The following is a 17132-nucleotide window of genomic DNA, read 5'->3' as shown; positions in this document are numbered from 1 at the left end:
CTTACCACTAGTGAAACCAGAGCGCATAGTTAAGTCAATTCAAGTACGATAAGTCATTGGTCCTCTAGGGACGGTCTAGTGATTAATGTATGATGTGTTATTATCATAAAGTCTGGAGTTCGAATCTCGGTAAGGTCGAAGTAAATGCCTCCCTAATGTGCTAATCATTATTTCAAAAATTAGTAGTTGTCCGTGATTTACCACCTCTGTGTTGATCTTGGGATGAATTAATGGGGGTGATAGGAGTGAGCGTACTCACGTTTTTACCACCAAGTATGACGAGTCAAAATGGAACGTGATATCACTAATCTCAAAGAAAAATAAAAAATAGCATAAGGGCAATCATTATTTTAAAAGCTAGTAGTTGTTCATAATTTATCTCCTTTGTGTTGACTTTGGGATGAATTAATAGGGATGATAGGAGTGAGCATATTTATATTTTTACCACTATGACAAGTCAAAATGAAACGTGATATCGCTAATCTAAAAGAAAAATAAAAAACAGCGTAAGGGTGTCTTCTTCAAAAAAAATTTTCCTATAAAAACGACATTTCACTCCATCGCATTTAGTTAAAATAATAATAATAATAATAATAATAATAATAATAATAATAATAATAATAATAATAATAATGTACACTTTAAATTATGAATCGGCTGATATATTCCATTTAATAGTTATAATTTTATAACTACGGTAATATAGACTTATATTATTTAATAATATTTATTTTATAGAAATTATAAATTGTAATTATTATAACTACATACCAATTATGAAATATTGTTATTATAACTACGGTTGTAATTATTACATTATAACTATTATAATATATAGCAGCTATAAAATTATAATTATTATAACTATTAGTCCTTTGGAAGTCGATAAGAGGAAGTGAATTACCCTGTACAAAAAATAAACACCCGTCTCGATCTTTATAACTTGATTAAAACTAACACTTACATAAAAAGAATTAAAAAACTAATTAAAGAGAAAAAGAGGCACCGAGATTTACTTGGTTTACAATCAACGGATTGCTAATCCAAAATGTTGAAAGCTCACTAAAAATCTCCTTTGGGCGGAATAGCCTCTTATAGTAGTTAAAGCTCACAATTACAAAACTAAACTCAAATGGAATCGTTTATAAGTGTTATATTTAACTTTTGGGATCAAAGTTGTATTTATAGCCTTGATCGGGGTATCTGGAAGGGTTCTAGGCGCTTAGACGTGGATAAAATTTTATCCAAGTCACAACAGATCGTGACACATTAAGTTTCAATAAACTTTCTAGTCCGAGCACCTGAAGAGTTCCGGGCACCCAGACAGTGTCGATACTCCCTCGCTGGGCAAGGTGCCCGAGGGGCGCCCAAGTGATCCGAACACCTGGACCAAAGTCAACATCTAGTTGACTTTTCATCCGAGTTTTCCGCTCTGACTCCGCTCACTAGGGTTCACCCGAATTCATTTTCCGACCTTCTCGAGCAACCTTTCACTCCGGCTTCTTGTCCCTCGGAATCGCCACACACTTCCTTCTTGTTCACCAGCGTACTCTTCCGTAGCATCTCATCCCTCGGACGCACCAAGCCCTTCGACTCTCTCCTGTGTTGTCCTCGCTAGCTGTGTCTTTCACTCGATTTTCTGTGCTCCTAAGTTCCTGTACATTTAGACGCAAAATATTAAAACATAATAGAATCTAACTTTACTTAATTGATCATATCAAAAATTACCATAAGATTCTTACATTATATATCTACTGTAATAGTTATAAAATTATAACTATTATAATATAGACTTAATTCAGTATTTAATGTTTATAGCATGAGATAATAATGTAAAATACTATATTCGAATATAGTGATTTTTTTAAAATCGTCAAAAATGTAAAACTTTGATTTTGTTTATCAAAAGATTGCCCTATGCTCCTTGTAAAAAATATAATTACTTTTTAGTATACTGTTTTCATTATTGTCTTTCTCATATATTTCCTATCTAAATCTTGAGCTTGATGCACATTATAGCAACCGTGAAACGATAGCTATTATAGTTAAGATTTTATAGTTATTATAATTGAGTTGTCATATAATTATAATAACTATGATTTCGTAGTAATTATAACATAAAAAAAATAAAACTAAAATTGTTCAGAGGCCTTGAAAATGATTAAAATGATATTTTTTTAATTGAAATCGGATTGTTGTAGATTTTAACTAATAATTAGTTGTAGATCTATAAACAAGTTTCGATTTAATATATTATGCATTCCATGATTCAAATCAAGTCAAACATGTTATAATCTTTGAAAGTTTAGGATTTAATATTCACATTGTAACCGTTACAAAATAGTAGTTGTTACCATTGTGTAATAATTACGATTTCGTACTCGCATCTCGTAATTGTAACAAATATGATTTCATAGCTGTTATAATGTGAATGTTAAATTCTAATATTAGAGAGATCATAATTTTTATAATATATTAAATTGAAACACATTTAAAGATGTATAGTTAATTATAAGATAAGTGATTTTATACTTAAAAAAATATTATTTAAAATTTTTTAAAACTATTTTAATCTTATTTTTTTCATATTAAGCTATGATTCTATAAAGCTCTTTATATTGTGCATTCATATAAAATTAGAAGAGAGATAATAATATAAAATAGTGTAATGAAGAATAATTGAGTCATTTTATAAAGGAGTTAATAACTTTAAACCCCCTTTATTTTATAGTAGATTATATTTTGCCCCCCTCTATTTAAAAAATTATACTTAACCCCCCTTTGATATAAGTAAAAAAGAGAAGAAAAAAATAAATGACCAAAATAACCCTAACCTAAATCAGATTTATAGAAAAAATGGAAAATAAAAATAATCTTGTAAGATCGTTGAAAACTTAACCTTAACCCAACCTGATTTATATATAGGCCCAAAATCTCACTTGTTCCTAGAAAAAATATCCTCACAAAATTTACACATGCACTAACATAAATAATAGAAAAATAACAACTCTGAGAGGGTAATCAGTTAAAAACGCATTTCACCAACCAAATAAAAAAGAGCTAGAATTCTAAATTGATAAATCAAAATTAAATAAAGATAGAATAAAGTTCATCATTAAAAATCAAAATGAAGACCTTTTGATGATTTATAAAAAATCAAAGGGTCTTTATTTTGATTTTTAATGATAAACTTTATTCTATCATTATTTAATTTTGATTCATCAATTTAAAATTCTAGCTCTTTTTTATTTGGTGGAATGAGTTTTTGATTGATTACCCCTCTCAGAGTTTTTATTTTTCTGTTATTTATGCTGGTGTATTTGTGAATTTTGTGAGGATATTTTTTCTAGGAACAAGTGAAATTTTGGACCTATATATAAATCAGGTTCAGTTAATGTTAAACTTTCAACGATCTTACCAAATTACTTTTATTTTTATTTTTCATTTTCTTCTAAAAGTTTGATTTAGGTTAGGATTATTTTGATCATTTATTTTTTTTTTCCTTTTTTACTTAGATCAAAGGGAGTTAAATATAATTTTTTAAATAAAGAGGAGTAAAATACAATCTGCTATAAAATATAAGAGGTTTTAAAATTATTAACCCTTTTATAAAGTGATGAAGCTTTTTATAAAAAATAAAATAGAAAGTTGGAGGATATTTTAATGACGTCAACAATCAAGGTTGTCGTTTGTTTTTTATTTAGATTTTTTCAAAGATTGCGCCCTTTTGATTTTACCTTTTTTTTTATATAAAAAAAAGTTAGAGCCACCTACACGGAATGGGCGACCGTGAAGAATGGGTCAGGCGGAAAGAGCAGCATGGGGATAATTGATGAGCTTACACATTGCCTCGTGGCAGTGCCACATTGAAATGACTTATTTTGTACGAATTTTAAATAAAAACAATACACATATTGTACTATTTACAGCTGTGCGGTAGCCTCGGTATGTTTATGTTAAAAAGAAACAAAAAAAAAAAAAAAGAATAATAAAATAAAAGGTCATAAAATCGATAGTAAAGAGAGAATCAATTAAAATCAAAATTAATCATGATAATTTTTCAATCTTTATTGAAATTTGATTTTTATTTAATTCTATAAATTTATCATGTCGTAATCAAATTAGTTATGTCCTTAGAAATGATGGATGATATACAACGAATTGGTGTTAAATGGTCATCAAGATATTTATGATTTAATTTTTAATTATAATATATTTATAGAAATTCTTTTTAAATAAATGTATAATTATTGGATACTAAATCTCGATTTATCGGCCAGTCAACAATTTCAATAGGGCTAGATCGATCGTAATCGATCTTTTACGTAGCTGCGTGGACTACAGGGAAATTTTATAATTTATTTAATCAATTATTAATACTGCTTTAGGTGCCTTCCCACGGGTTCACATCCTCTGTCCCAATAATTTCGTAGCTCATATCCCTTTATTAGTGATAAAAGATGAATATATTTATCCTTAATATTTCTGTCAATTTATCTCAAGATCAATATGGAAGAGGTAAATTACGGATGATTATTAATATTTAAAATAATGACTAATACATAAAAGAAGTATTTATCTTAATTTTATTAAAATTTGAATCAGACTTTATGATGAAAATATGTGATGCGTTAATTCATCCGAAACGATAACTCATATTTTTTTATTGATGATACGGAATAGATTAAATTTTAAAGATGTAATATCATGACCGTTCGATGATACGGAGACTCATAATTGCTGAGTCGTACGTTGCAATATTGAGAACTGGGAAGCATCGACTACGGATGCGATCGAGCCAGACGTCATCCGTGACGTCAGAACCACTTTCCTGGAATGATCGCACGGGAATTTGAACATGGTCGACCCGCGAAAAAATAAGGATCGGCCCAATAAGAAGAAGGTACAATTTTGAGTAGCTTCGGTGTCGTAAAAGAAGTTGTTCCATCGGAGTTAGCAGTGCGCCACGTGTGATCGTATGCGTACTGCAAACGGAATATAATGGCTTCTGTGGGCCCGACGCCGCTTTGCCAAATCCGACAAAATGACGTCGACTCAACTCAAGGAATTACCGGGACTCAGGTTGGCTCGCAGCGCGGGACCCATTGCATACCGCGATAACAGCGAGTAGGCTCGCGGGTAGAAGTGGCGGGTGTGATGCAGGCGACTGGTCCTGCCGCGGACACGCGGCGGCCTTGCAGCCGCAATACGTAAGTCCATCGTGTGTGTTAGCTCGCGGAGAAGCTTCGTTATCCTACTCCACTGCCCTTGACGACACACAGCAGGACAGCGCAGGTTAGCAAACATCTATTCCAGTTCCTTAGCTTCTACGTATAATTTTTCCACGAGCTCCGCTTCGAGCGCCTCGGTCCGCTGCAACCCGAAAAGCGCACTTGCCGAGTTGACGTTTACTGAGCTGGATAGATCATCGCGACGTTCTCCGCTCTCTCTCTCGCTCCCACTCTTCGCCTCGAGCCTTCTCCTCTCCGTTCCTTTCTCTCCCAGCGTAAGAGAGGGGAGACCTGAGAAAACGCTGTTGTTTGGTGCTGCTCTGAGCATGTCTGATTCTTGATTTCTTCTCTCAGTCGGGATGGAAAAGTACGAGGTGCTGAGAGACATTGGCTCGGGTAATTTTGGCGTCGCCAAGCTGGTTCGGGATGTGCGGACCAAGGAGCTCTTCGCCATCAAGCTCATCGAGAGAGGGCAAAAGGTCACACCTTTCTTCCTTTGCTTAAAAATCCAATTTTGACATCCCTGTGCTGTTTATCTAGATTGGTCAAACATTCTCCTCCCTCTTTCGGGGATAAAGGTTTGTTCTTTGTCGCATTTGGATGACCTCGATCACTCGTGTTTGATGGTTTCTGCTTTCCATCTCCAGTTCCTTTTTAGAGTATCGTCTTTTTTTTTTTTTTTCATTTTGCAGATTGATGAGCATGTTCAGAGGGAAATCATGAACCACAGATCATTGAAGCACCCGAATATAGTTAGATTTAAGGAGGTAGCTTATGTTTCGTTTATTATCCTCAGTTCATCGACATACTCCTCTGTTTGTTTTTGTCATTTTTCTTTGTTTGCAAAAGGAGCAAAGTCTAGTTCAGTTCATAGTTGCCATTTGTGTTGCATACAAATTCAATATGCTTGTTAACTAGGCAGATCATTGAGACCATCGACTCCCCTAATGTTTATGATCACAGTATTTGTTTCAATGAAATATGATCTCTTTGTGATATTAAACCAGAATTTAACTTCAGGTCTTGTTAACTCCAACACATCTAGCCATAGTCATGGAATATGCTGCTGGGGGAGAGCTTTTTGAGAGGATATGCAATGCTGGAAGATTTAGTGAAGACGAGGTATAAATTAATGCCATCTTCATTTAAACCAAATGCTTTACTGATTCAGGCCAGGATCTAACTATTCTGTTCCTTCATCTCATCACAAACAGGCAAGATTCTTCTTTCAGCAATTAATATCAGGGGTCAGCTATTGCCACTGCATGGTATAATAACTTTGTAACTATCCTTTTTTTTAGTGTTTTTCCCTATAATTTAAAAATGTTCCTGCCTATTTCTTTCTCACTACAGCAAATTTGCCATAGAGATCTCAAGCTAGAAAACACTCTCCTGGATGGTAGCACTGCACCGCGGCTTAAAATATGTGATTTCGGTTATTCAAAGGTAATTGACATATTGGGATTGTTATCTAGTTGCATCTGCAGTGATGATAAGCAATTAATGTCTGCTCTATGTTCTATTATCAGTCTTCAGTCTTACATTCTCAACCAAAGTCCACAGTTGGAACACCAGCTTACATAGCACCTGAAGTGTTGTCTAGAAAGGAATATGATGGGAAAGTGAGTTCCATTTCCTCGTTTGATTGATTTTTTTTTTCTTTTTTTTCTTTTTGGCTTATCAATCTGTTACTGGGTTGTCTGGTTGTGTAACCATAAGATTGCTGATGTTTGGTCGTGCGGAGTAACATTGTATGTAATGCTGGTTGGAGCTTATCCCTTTGAGGACCCGGACGATCCAAAGAACTTTAGAAAGACACTTGCGGTGAGTTACTTATGTTTTGGTAACAAACTACATTGTTCATCTTGAACGTTCATGGATTGAACACTGATGTTGTTTTGACTTGTTTCTGTTGTTAGAGTTTGATAGAATCCAGTGATATAGTTTTAGCATATCGTGAAAGGACACTAAATTGTTGGAACTTTAACTAAGCTATGCACTAGCAGTTGAAAATTTACAAAGCTACTCAAGTTCCATTGTTGGATTTTGATATGAAAGCCTAACATTGTTTGTTTGTTGCTCAGTTGATGAATTCTGTAGTGTTTTAACGAAGAGAAAACGTTTATGTTGGCAGCGGATACTTAGTGTGCAATACTCGATACCAGATTATGTTCGAATCTCAATGGAATGCCGACATCTTTTATCTCAGATATTTGTAGCCAATCCTGAACAGGTACCATTACAAATTCCCCCCATCACTCTGAAAAATTGGAAAACAATACCTTCTGACCAATCAAATGTTGCCTGCAGAGGTTCACTGTTCCAGAGATCAAAACCCATCCCTGGTTTCTGAAGAACCTACCGATAGAGCTCTCAGACGGGTATCAAAACAGACCCGCGAGCATTGATGTACTCGCGGAGACAACCCAAAGCATTGAAGAAGTCATGGCTATAGTTCAAGAAGCAAGAAAGCCCGGAGAGGCTACTAAACCTGGCCACGGGCACTTCATCGGAGACGGCAGTTTGGATCTTGATGACATTGACGGAGACATGGACCTTGATGACATTGAAACGAGTGGTGATTTTGTATGTGCTCTATGAGAGGGAGGGAGTGTGATACAGAACAACAACTGGTTTGCCTTTAATTTTTCTTGTTTTTTTCCTCCCTTTTCGGAGTATCTACGGCTTGTGGTGAGTTAAGTAGCGCTTGGTGTTTGTTGCTATTGATGTTTTGCATGGATCATAAAATATGGCTACCCTTTCCCTGTATATGAACTCTTTTTAATATCTTACAGACTTCATGGATGAAGTTGCTGATATCGTTCTATTGATGGAACATAATTGCCAGCACTTTGATATCAGGCAGGAGATTCTAATTAAATTGATATTTGACAATCAAAATTCATGGTTTAGGCTATGTTTGGTAGGGTGTAATTTATCTTGTAATGTAATCTAGATTATATTACAAGGTTGATTATTTTGTTTGGTTTCATTTTTAACTTGTAATGTAATGTAATTTGGATTACAGAGAAGTTTTGTAATCTTGATTACAAAGCAAACATATTGTAATCTGATTATATTACGAGGTCACATTTTAATAAAATTTTGAATGTCAAATATATCCTTAGTCTGTCGTCGCCCATCTTCGCCCACCACCACTGCCATCGTCCTTTGGCGACCGGCGACGGTCGACGGTTGACGATCGGCGGGCAGCGGTCAACGGCCGACAGTCGACGATTGACGGCGGTCGTCGACGGTCGGCGGTCGTCGGTCGCCATCGGTCGGTCGCAAGCTCCGACAGAGATGTAGCGCCCGCCGGTAGAAGTCGTAGGATATTTTTGTCATTTTATAATAATACGAATTACAATTCTTATAAAAATAATAGACACCAAACATAAGAATGTAATCATCTTTGTAATCAAAGATTACATATATTTCATTATCAAATGTAGTAATGTAATCAAGATTATATTACATTACATTATAAATTTGATTATATTACATACTTAATTACATTACGCCTAACCAAACGTAGTCTTAGTGATCTACGGAAGAAAATGTCTAATGCATAGACAACCTTCACTCCTTGTTTGCCTGCTCAAGTATAATTTAGAGGTAAAATCAATGATTTTTTATTTAATCATCAAGGTGGCTTTTTTTTAATCAAAAACGTCTCACTCTATAAGTCTTTTTGTAAAATGACTCCCATGTTCGATGCTATTATTTTCACTGACATGGATTAAATCTTGAACCGATCAATATTCACACGGTGGTATTTATGATTTTATAATTATTATAATATGAATTACAAGAACATATTATAATACTTACGATTTCATACTTATTAGTTATTACAACGGGAACTATAATATATACTTCTTCAATAATATTTATATTATAACTGTTATAACATCATAATTGATATAATATTATAGTAGCTACTATTTTATAACTACTATAATATAGATTTATCTTATTCAACAATATTTATATAGTAGTAATTATTATTGATACAATTTCCCCTACATGAAGGTTGACCATGTTAACTAAATTTGAGTTGGCTCAAGCTTGAATTTGGATGTTTGAATTTTGATGTTTAACAATGTATAGAGATTGTAGGTACAATTGTCTATTTGGGAAGATTATTAGTGTAATTTATTTATGGTGAATATTTGATCAATTTGATGTGAAGAAGAGTAAATAGGTCAAGATTGACTAGATATTTGATTGAGAAGTCCTAACTGAAGGCTAGGCTAGAGCAAGTTAAACGACAAGGTTGGTAGAAAATGAAAATCTAAGTGGATTAGTCTTGACTTAACGCTTGATATGGAAAGTCTCAGTGAGTGAAGTCGGGCAATGTGAAAGATCTAGTCAGTGAAACTAGCCAGAAGGAAAATCTTGGTGAGTGAAGTCAGGTGAAAGCCCTAGTGAGTGAAGCTAGGTAGAAGGGAAATACTAGTAAGTGAAGCTAGGTGAAAAGTCTTAGTGAGTGAAATTAGGCAGAAGGGAAGTCCTGGTGAGTGCAGCTAGGCATGTGGAAATCCAGATAGGTTAAGGTTGAATAGATATCTAGTGTTTGGAAGTCCAAGTGGGTCATGGAGGACCAGACACTTGACATGAGACGGTAAGTCTAAGTGGGTTAAGGTTGACTGGATGCTAGAGACAAGGAAGTTCCAACAAGTTACGGTTGACCAGATATTGGGTAAGGGAACCCTAGACTTGAGTTTAGCAAGTTAGAGTTGGTCAATCGATCGGTCGATCGATTGAACTAGGTCACAATCGATCAGTTGATTGATTAGGGGAATATTACGAGCAAAGACAACCCAATCGATCAGTTGATCGATTGGGGGGAATTCACGAGAGCATAGTATGCTCCCCAATCGATTAGTTTATCGATTGGGCTACTCCAATCGATCAACCGATTGATTGAAGTTGGTTTTCTTGCGAAGACACAAGGGAGTCGGAATCGATTGATCAATTGATTACGGGCTTTCTGCGAGAGCACAAAGGCGCTCTGAATCGATTGTTCAATCGATCAAAGCCTCCTCAATTAATTGGTCAATTGATTGAGATGTGACCGTTGAGCATGTTGCGAGATTTGGATGGCTAGGATTGACTGAATCTGACGTGGCAATCGATTGGGAGCAGACCCAATCGATTGGAAGCCCCAAAAGCACAAATATAAAGGCGATGGTGAGTTCAAACGAAACCCGCTCTTCACACCATCTTCTTCGCCAGTTCTTGGAAGTTTAGGGTTGGGGTGTTGTTGCACTTCCAAGCTTATAAGAGGCATTCACAAGCAACAAAAGATCAAACAAGAAGGTTTTTCATTTTTATTTGTGTATTTTTTTTTTGAGTTGTATTATTTGTGTGAGTTGTAAGAGGTTTCTCCACCACCAGATTATTTTCGAGAATAAGTGTTTTTGATAGTGAAGAGTGTGCTCGGTGTGGATCCTTGAATTAGTCACCTTTCTTGAAGTAGATACCAAGTAAATTATAGTGTTAGCATTGCGGAGTTTGTCGCTTAAAGTTTATCTGCTGCAACAACATCTACGAAGCAAGCAAGCGAGCAAGAAGAGTTATTCGCCCCTCCCCTCTAACTCCGGAGTATCCCAACAAGTAGTATCAGAGCGAGGTCGCTCTTCACCGGACTCATCACCGGAAATGGCAAAGAGTTAGAGGAAGAAAAAGAAGTTGAAGTCCTAAAGTCAACAAAGTCAAAGACTTCATCAAAAGAGAACTCAACTTCAAGATGGATTCCCGAGATGGACTCGAATATGACACAAGGGTACCTCCACCATTTATATCGTCAAGCTTCAATTCTTGAAAGTCAAGGATCAAAATTTTCTTCATGATGGAGATAGAGCAATGGTTTGCTCTAATAGAAGGATTTGAGGCTCAAACAGATAGCAAAGGCAAAATTCTCAAGAAAGACAAATGGATCAAAGAACAAATCCAAAGATGTAAGGGAAATGATAAGGTAACTAAAGTTTTGGTTAATTTATTGCTAAGCACAATTATATGCAAAATTGGAGACTATAAATATGCTAAGAAGCTTTGGAGCAAATTGGTAAAACTCCATGAGTGTTAAGATATGCTTGATGCGGGTGCGTGCTAGAACACGTTTCGTAAACATACGCAGCGAAAAATAAAATAATAATAATTTTTAATTATTACATCACACACACCCCACATATACAAAGATACAATATGTCAAATATGTAGGACCGTTAGATTCGATAGAGGGGGGGGTGAATATCGATTCGAAAAAACAAGAGTTTTAAACGCAGCGGAAAAGTAAAATAGACACAGTGGTTTTACTTCGTTCGGAGCCTGTGACGACTCCTACTCGAAGGCCCGTGGTCCTTGACCACTTTCGTTGGGCAATCACTAGCAATTCGGAATAATAATTACAAAAGAACCGTACAGGGAATGCTAATGAAACTGAAAAACAAATACCGACAAAAGGGAAAAGACGAAGCGTAGTGTTGGAGCTTTGTTGGCGTCGCACTGAGCGTCGAGCCAAGCAATGAAGAGTTCTGAATTTATTTGAAGCTCTCCCCTGGGGCTTCTTTTATATCTGCTCCGGGCGCCCTGGTCCTGGAGTGTGACGTAATTGCTCAAACCAAGATGCTCCACGTGGCGGCGACTTGGTGGATAAAATAGCCTTCGGGCGCCCGGACTACCTTATTCCAGAAAACTCCCTTTTCTGCAAAACAAAGTTAGTCCGAGGCAAATGTATATCCTGTAAAACAGATTGTCCACAGTTAAAGTTCAACAGATAAATAAAAGAGTATGACTTAGATTCCGTCTCTCGAGGCCGGAATCTAATCACGATCTCGACTTAGACATATGAAATGGATCTAAGCGGATCGGCGCCTAATGTCCCCTTCCGGGCAGCGTCCTCACGGTCACTCCTTCCGGTGACTTACCTTTCTTACAGACGTCCGGTCGGCCCGTCGACTCGTGGACTTCTCGCCAGCGTCCGGTCGGCCCGTCGACCGCTTGGACTTCGCCGACTATCCGGTCAGCCCGTCGACGCTTGGACTTCTCCCTATCCGGTCAGCCCGTCGACCTTGGACTTCTCGCCAGCTATCCGGTCAGCCCGTCGACCCGCTTGGACTTCTCGCCAGCTATCCGGTCAGCCCGTCGACCTAGCTGGACTTTTCCTGCACACTCAATCAAAGTGTCAGACAACAACAAAACTAACTTAACCTATTTGTCATTCATCAAAACCTGGGTTAAATCGTTAGTACTAACCGCACCAACAATCTCCCCCTTTTTGATGGAATGACAACCTGGTTAAGTTAGTGAAAACATATGCAAGAAACAACATGCATTTATGTGGTTTTAAAGTTAGTTTGTATTTTCAAATTGGTTTAGCTAACTTAACCACCTAACCCTCCTCCCCCTTTGGCATTCATCAAAAAAAATGAACAAAGGTAAATAACCATAGTGAAGAGTTACTGTAACAGGTAATCAAATTTTGAAAGATAGCTAAGTTTGGTTCAAAATTTGAAAGATAAAAGTGCAATTTTTAACACCAAGTTAAAAATTAGTCAAGTTGACTTGGGGTAGACAAGTTGAGTTTTGAAAAGTTAAAGTTAATCAAGTTTAACTTTTCAAGCGTGTAGAAATTTTCAAGACATGTTTTTCAAATTTACTCTTTATGTTTAAGTAACATTTAATTTTCAAAAGGTAAAATTTTCAACTTCGATTTAAAACAAAGCAAAATTTAAACTTTTCAAGAAATAAAATTTTTGTCAAAATTAATTTTTAAGGCTAATTTTGGAAATAGTTAATTTTTCAAATCAGGTTTGAAAATTAGGTGGGATTAAACTTTCACATTTTTCAAATACTTAGTTAAATTTAATTTAATTTTTTTTTTTGTAAATCAATGTTCAAACATAGGTTAGGTTTTAAAAGGCATTTTTCAAACATACAAAATTTGAGTTTATTCTCCCCCTGAACTTGATACTTACTCTAACCAGCTGTCTAACCAATTAGCTACTAACTGACTCTCAGAAGATAGTAGCTTTCACTTGGTTAGTCAGATTAAGTTAATTATAACCAGTCAGTGTTTGACTTGACTGATTAACTTTAATCTGATTAATGTCTGAATTGTATTTAACGTCCAGACTTATGTTGATGCACTGAAATAAGCATCTTAAGTCCAGACAGTTGGCCTATGCATCTCACCCCTTTCTATGTTTGTCAAACACAAGCAAGGTAAACCTAAGGTGTTGGTGAGATGCTCAAAAACTAGTCTTATGGGTACATGCTTTCTAAGGATTCAAAACTAGTCTAAGGCCAAAACTGTTTTTAAAAATCTAAAAATGGAAAGTTTTGAAAACAACCAAATTTGACTTATAATTTGAAAGAGTGATCTTTGAAAGCAATTTTGAGATTTAAAATTCCTAGTCTATTGAGATATAACATAATCAATGTAGGTCTGAAATAGCACTAGATAAATCCAAAATATTTTACAAGTAGTGTAGCTACAGAAGTAGGTCATCACTAAAGCTACTGAGATGATGAAGGGGGTGGTCCAAATCCCAAGGATCGAAGAAGTGCCATCAGCTCAGTGTGTCGGGTGTCTCCGGCAGCTCGTAACTCGGCAACCTCTCGCCGTATGTCCCGATGAAAATCAGAGTTCTCCTGCTGAAGACTCGCCATAGCTCTCTCTAGTCCGGTCATACGGTCGGCTAGAGTGCGGGGAGCGTGTCGTGGTGCTCGAGCTAGGGGTGGTGGTGGAGCCGGTGCGGCTTCCTCTGGAAATAGTGCGAGCATGAACTCGTCCATCTGTGGGTCTGGATCGGGCTGGTGCTGTGCCCCCTTCCGCCAAGACATAGTCCCGTCATCTCTATCTATATGGATGCCGGCTAGGGAAAAGTTCCGAGCGGCTATAACATCGAACTCGGTCATATGGGCAACGCCTCCCCTAGTGACATCAATGTGCAACGAGGACATATAGGCTGTCAGAATGTGACCAAATGGCATATGGACTCTACTGTCAGTCACATATCCAGCTGAATAGATGATGGTGGAGAAGATATGTAGGCTGATGTCAATTTCTAACCTATGAATCAGGGCATAAAGTAAGAACGAATGGAAAGGGCGCATCACAGCGATGTCTCGAGTAGTCAGTGGTAAAATGCAAAGGACTACAACCCTATAAAGAGCGTAGTCCTGGACTCGAAGTTCTACTGACCTAAACTGTGTCACCGTGGGATCTCTCTCTCCCCCGAAAAAATACGAATAAATCGTATCGAGAGTAATATGTGAGTAGGGATCTTCGAACGGTAGATCCCTCGGAGGATAGCACAAAAAGGAGCAAGTAGATGGACGCAACTCTAAAAACTCTCGGATGGTCGTAGGGGAAAATACGATATCGGTGCCTGCTGCCCTAGTGGTATAGGTGAGATCGTCTACTTTTACTAGGTTATTGCAAAATTCGGCACACAGACTTATGTTTATCGGACTGGTACATTCGACAAGGTTCCTTAAATTATAGTGGCCTATAACCTCTAAAGCAGAGGGACATGACCTTAGAAAGAACGATCTATCTATGCAGGTAGTCCTAATGACCTTATAAATGGTGGACTCAAATTTAATCCTAAGTTAAATGCATGGGAAACCTAAGTGCATACTAGCATTGGAGGTCCGGCACCGATGTTTGTTCGTTTCCTCGTATATAAATAAAGAATATTCAAAAAATTGAAAAGACAAAAATAAAATTTTAGAGAGGGGAATTTTCTGAGGAGCCATCGAAAAATATAGATTTGACGACCTCGGTTGAATAGCATCTTCACCGCAAGAAAATTTTGATTTAAATACTCACTGAGGTTCAAAGTGAACCTTGGCAAAGTGAGAATTAGTGGGGATTGGGGGCGCCTGCTGCCCTTATTTATAGGGACTCGGGCCGGATCCTTTCCGGGGTTGCTAGGGCGGATCCCCTCAGGCGGGAGGAATGTCTGAGGCGCCTGGTTTTTTTTGGAGTGGGTTTGAAGTTAAGTTTTAAGTTTAAAATAATTCTTTTTAAGTTTAGAATTTTGAAATTAATTTTTAAAAATTAGAATTTTGAAATTAGTTTAAAATTTTGAAAATAATTTTTAAGTTTAAAATTAGAATTTTGAAAATAATTTTTAAGTTCTAGAATTTTGAAATTAAGTTTTAAAGTTTAAAATTAAAATTTTGAAATTAATTTTTAAGTTTAAAATTAAAATTTTGAAGTTAATTTTTAAGTTTGAAATTAAAATTTTGAAATTAATTTTTAAGTTTAAAATTGAAATTCTGAAAATAATTTTTTAACTTTAAAAATTAAAATTTTGAAATTAATTTTTAAGTTAAAATTAAAATTTTGAAATTAAAATTAAAATTTTGAAATTAATTTTTAAGTTAAAATTAAAATTTTGAAATTAATTTTTAAGTTAAAATTAAAATTTTGAAATTAATTTTAAAGTTAAATTTAAAAATTTTGAAATTAATTTTTAAAGTTAAAATTAAAAATTTTGAAATTAATTTTTAAGTTAAAATTTAAAATTTAAAATTTTGAAATTAATTTTTAAGTTAAAATTAGAATTTTGAAATTAATTTTTAAATTAAAATTTTGAAATTAATTTTTAAGTTAAAATTTTGAAATTAATTTTTAAGTTAGAATTAAAAATTTTGAAATTAATTTTTAAGTTAAAATTAAAATTTTGAAATTAATTTTTAAGTTAAAATTAAAATTTTGAAATTAATTTTTAAGTTAAAATTAAAATTTTGAAATTAATTTTTAAGTTAAAATTAAAATTTTGAAATTAATTTTTAAGTTAGAATTAAAAATTTTGAAATTAATTTTTAAGTTAAAATAAAAAATTTTGAAATTACTTTTTAAAGTTAAAATTAAAAATTTTGAAATTAATTTCTAAGTTAAAATTAAAATTTTGAAATTAATTTTTAAGTTAAAATTAAAATTTTGAAATTAATTTTTAAGTTAAAATTAAAATTTTGAAATTAATTTTTAAGTTAAAATTAAAATTTTGAAATTAATTTTTAAGTTAAAATTAAAATTTTGAAATTAAAATTAAAATTTTGAAATTAAAATTAAAATTTTGAAATTAAAATTAAAATTTTGAAATTAAAATTAAAATTTTGAAATTAAAATTAAAATTTTGAAATTAAAATTAAAATTTTGAAATTAATTTTTAAGTTAAAATTTAAAATTTTGAAAATAATTTTTAAGTTTGAAATTAAAATTTTGAAATTAATTTTTAAGTTTAAAATTAAAATTTTGAAATTAATTTTTAAGTTAAAATTGAAATTAATTTTTAAGTTTAAAATTAAAATTTTGAAAATAATTTTTAAGTTTAAAATTAAAATTTTGAAATTAATTTTTAAGCTTAAAATTAAAAATTTTGAAATTAATTTTTAAGTTTAAAATTAAAATTTTGAAATTAATTTTTAAGTTTAAAGTTAAAATTTTGAAATTAATTTTTAAAGTTAAAATTAAAATTTTGAAAATAATTTTTAAGTTTAAAATTAAAACCTTATTCATCTCACCCGATCTATATTTTCAATCAGGGAGTCTTATGATTTCGTGAGATGAAATTGGATTTTTAATTATAGAGTTTTGGTTTAACGTGTGTTAGATTCAGATTTAGTTTTGGTTTCCACAAATAGGCATTCTTCGGATAAACTTCTAAGCTTGGTGAGTCACATGGACATCATTAGAAGTAACCAACCTTTCGAGGTTTTCCGAATAGTCCTATCCACGGAACTTAGAACTAAATCTTGGTCTAACTGGTTAGGATTCATTTAAGGGTAGCTTCGGTCAGTTCCACTTGGCCAAATGCACCAGATCGAAGCCATATCTTTCTAGACATGCGATGCCCAAGCTTCCCTAACGTCTATCATCCA

At 34.2% G+C, this 17132-nt stretch overlaps 1 protein-coding gene across 3 annotated transcripts; it reads left to right on the top strand.

Moving 5' to 3' along the window:
• The first annotated feature begins 5323 nt into the window (after window positions 1-5323).
• On the top strand, window positions 5324-8048 carry LOC121975374 (serine/threonine-protein kinase SAPK2-like). Of its 3 annotated transcripts, XM_042526984.1 has the most exons (10): window positions 5326-5506; window positions 5586-5710; window positions 5924-5998; window positions 6252-6353; window positions 6446-6499; window positions 6585-6677; window positions 6761-6853; window positions 6951-7055; window positions 7366-7464; window positions 7542-8048. In XM_042526984.1, the coding sequence occupies exons 2-10, from the start codon at window positions 5591-5593 to the stop codon at window positions 7830-7832; spliced, it is 1032 nt and encodes a 343-aa protein (XP_042382918.1). In that variant the 5' UTR covers window positions 5326-5506; window positions 5586-5590; the 3' UTR covers window positions 7833-8048. The 3 variants fall into 3 exon arrangements, with proteins under 3 accessions (XP_042382919.1, XP_042382918.1, XP_042382920.1); XM_042526985.1 differs by lacking the exon at window positions 5924-5998 and having other exon boundaries at window positions 5324-5506; XM_042526986.1 differs by lacking the exons at window positions 5326-5506; window positions 5924-5998 and having other exon boundaries at window positions 5513-5710.
• Window positions 8049-17132: the final 9084 nt, after the last annotated feature.

This window comes from Zingiber officinale, chromosome 4B (assembly GCF_018446385.1).
Source record: "Zingiber officinale cultivar Zhangliang chromosome 4B, Zo_v1.1, whole genome shotgun sequence".
NCBI classification, from domain to species: domain Eukaryota; kingdom Viridiplantae; phylum Streptophyta; class Magnoliopsida; order Zingiberales; family Zingiberaceae; genus Zingiber; species Zingiber officinale.
The sequence above is the reverse complement of the archived record's forward strand: the minus strand, read 5'-3'. Positions and strand labels throughout refer to the sequence as shown.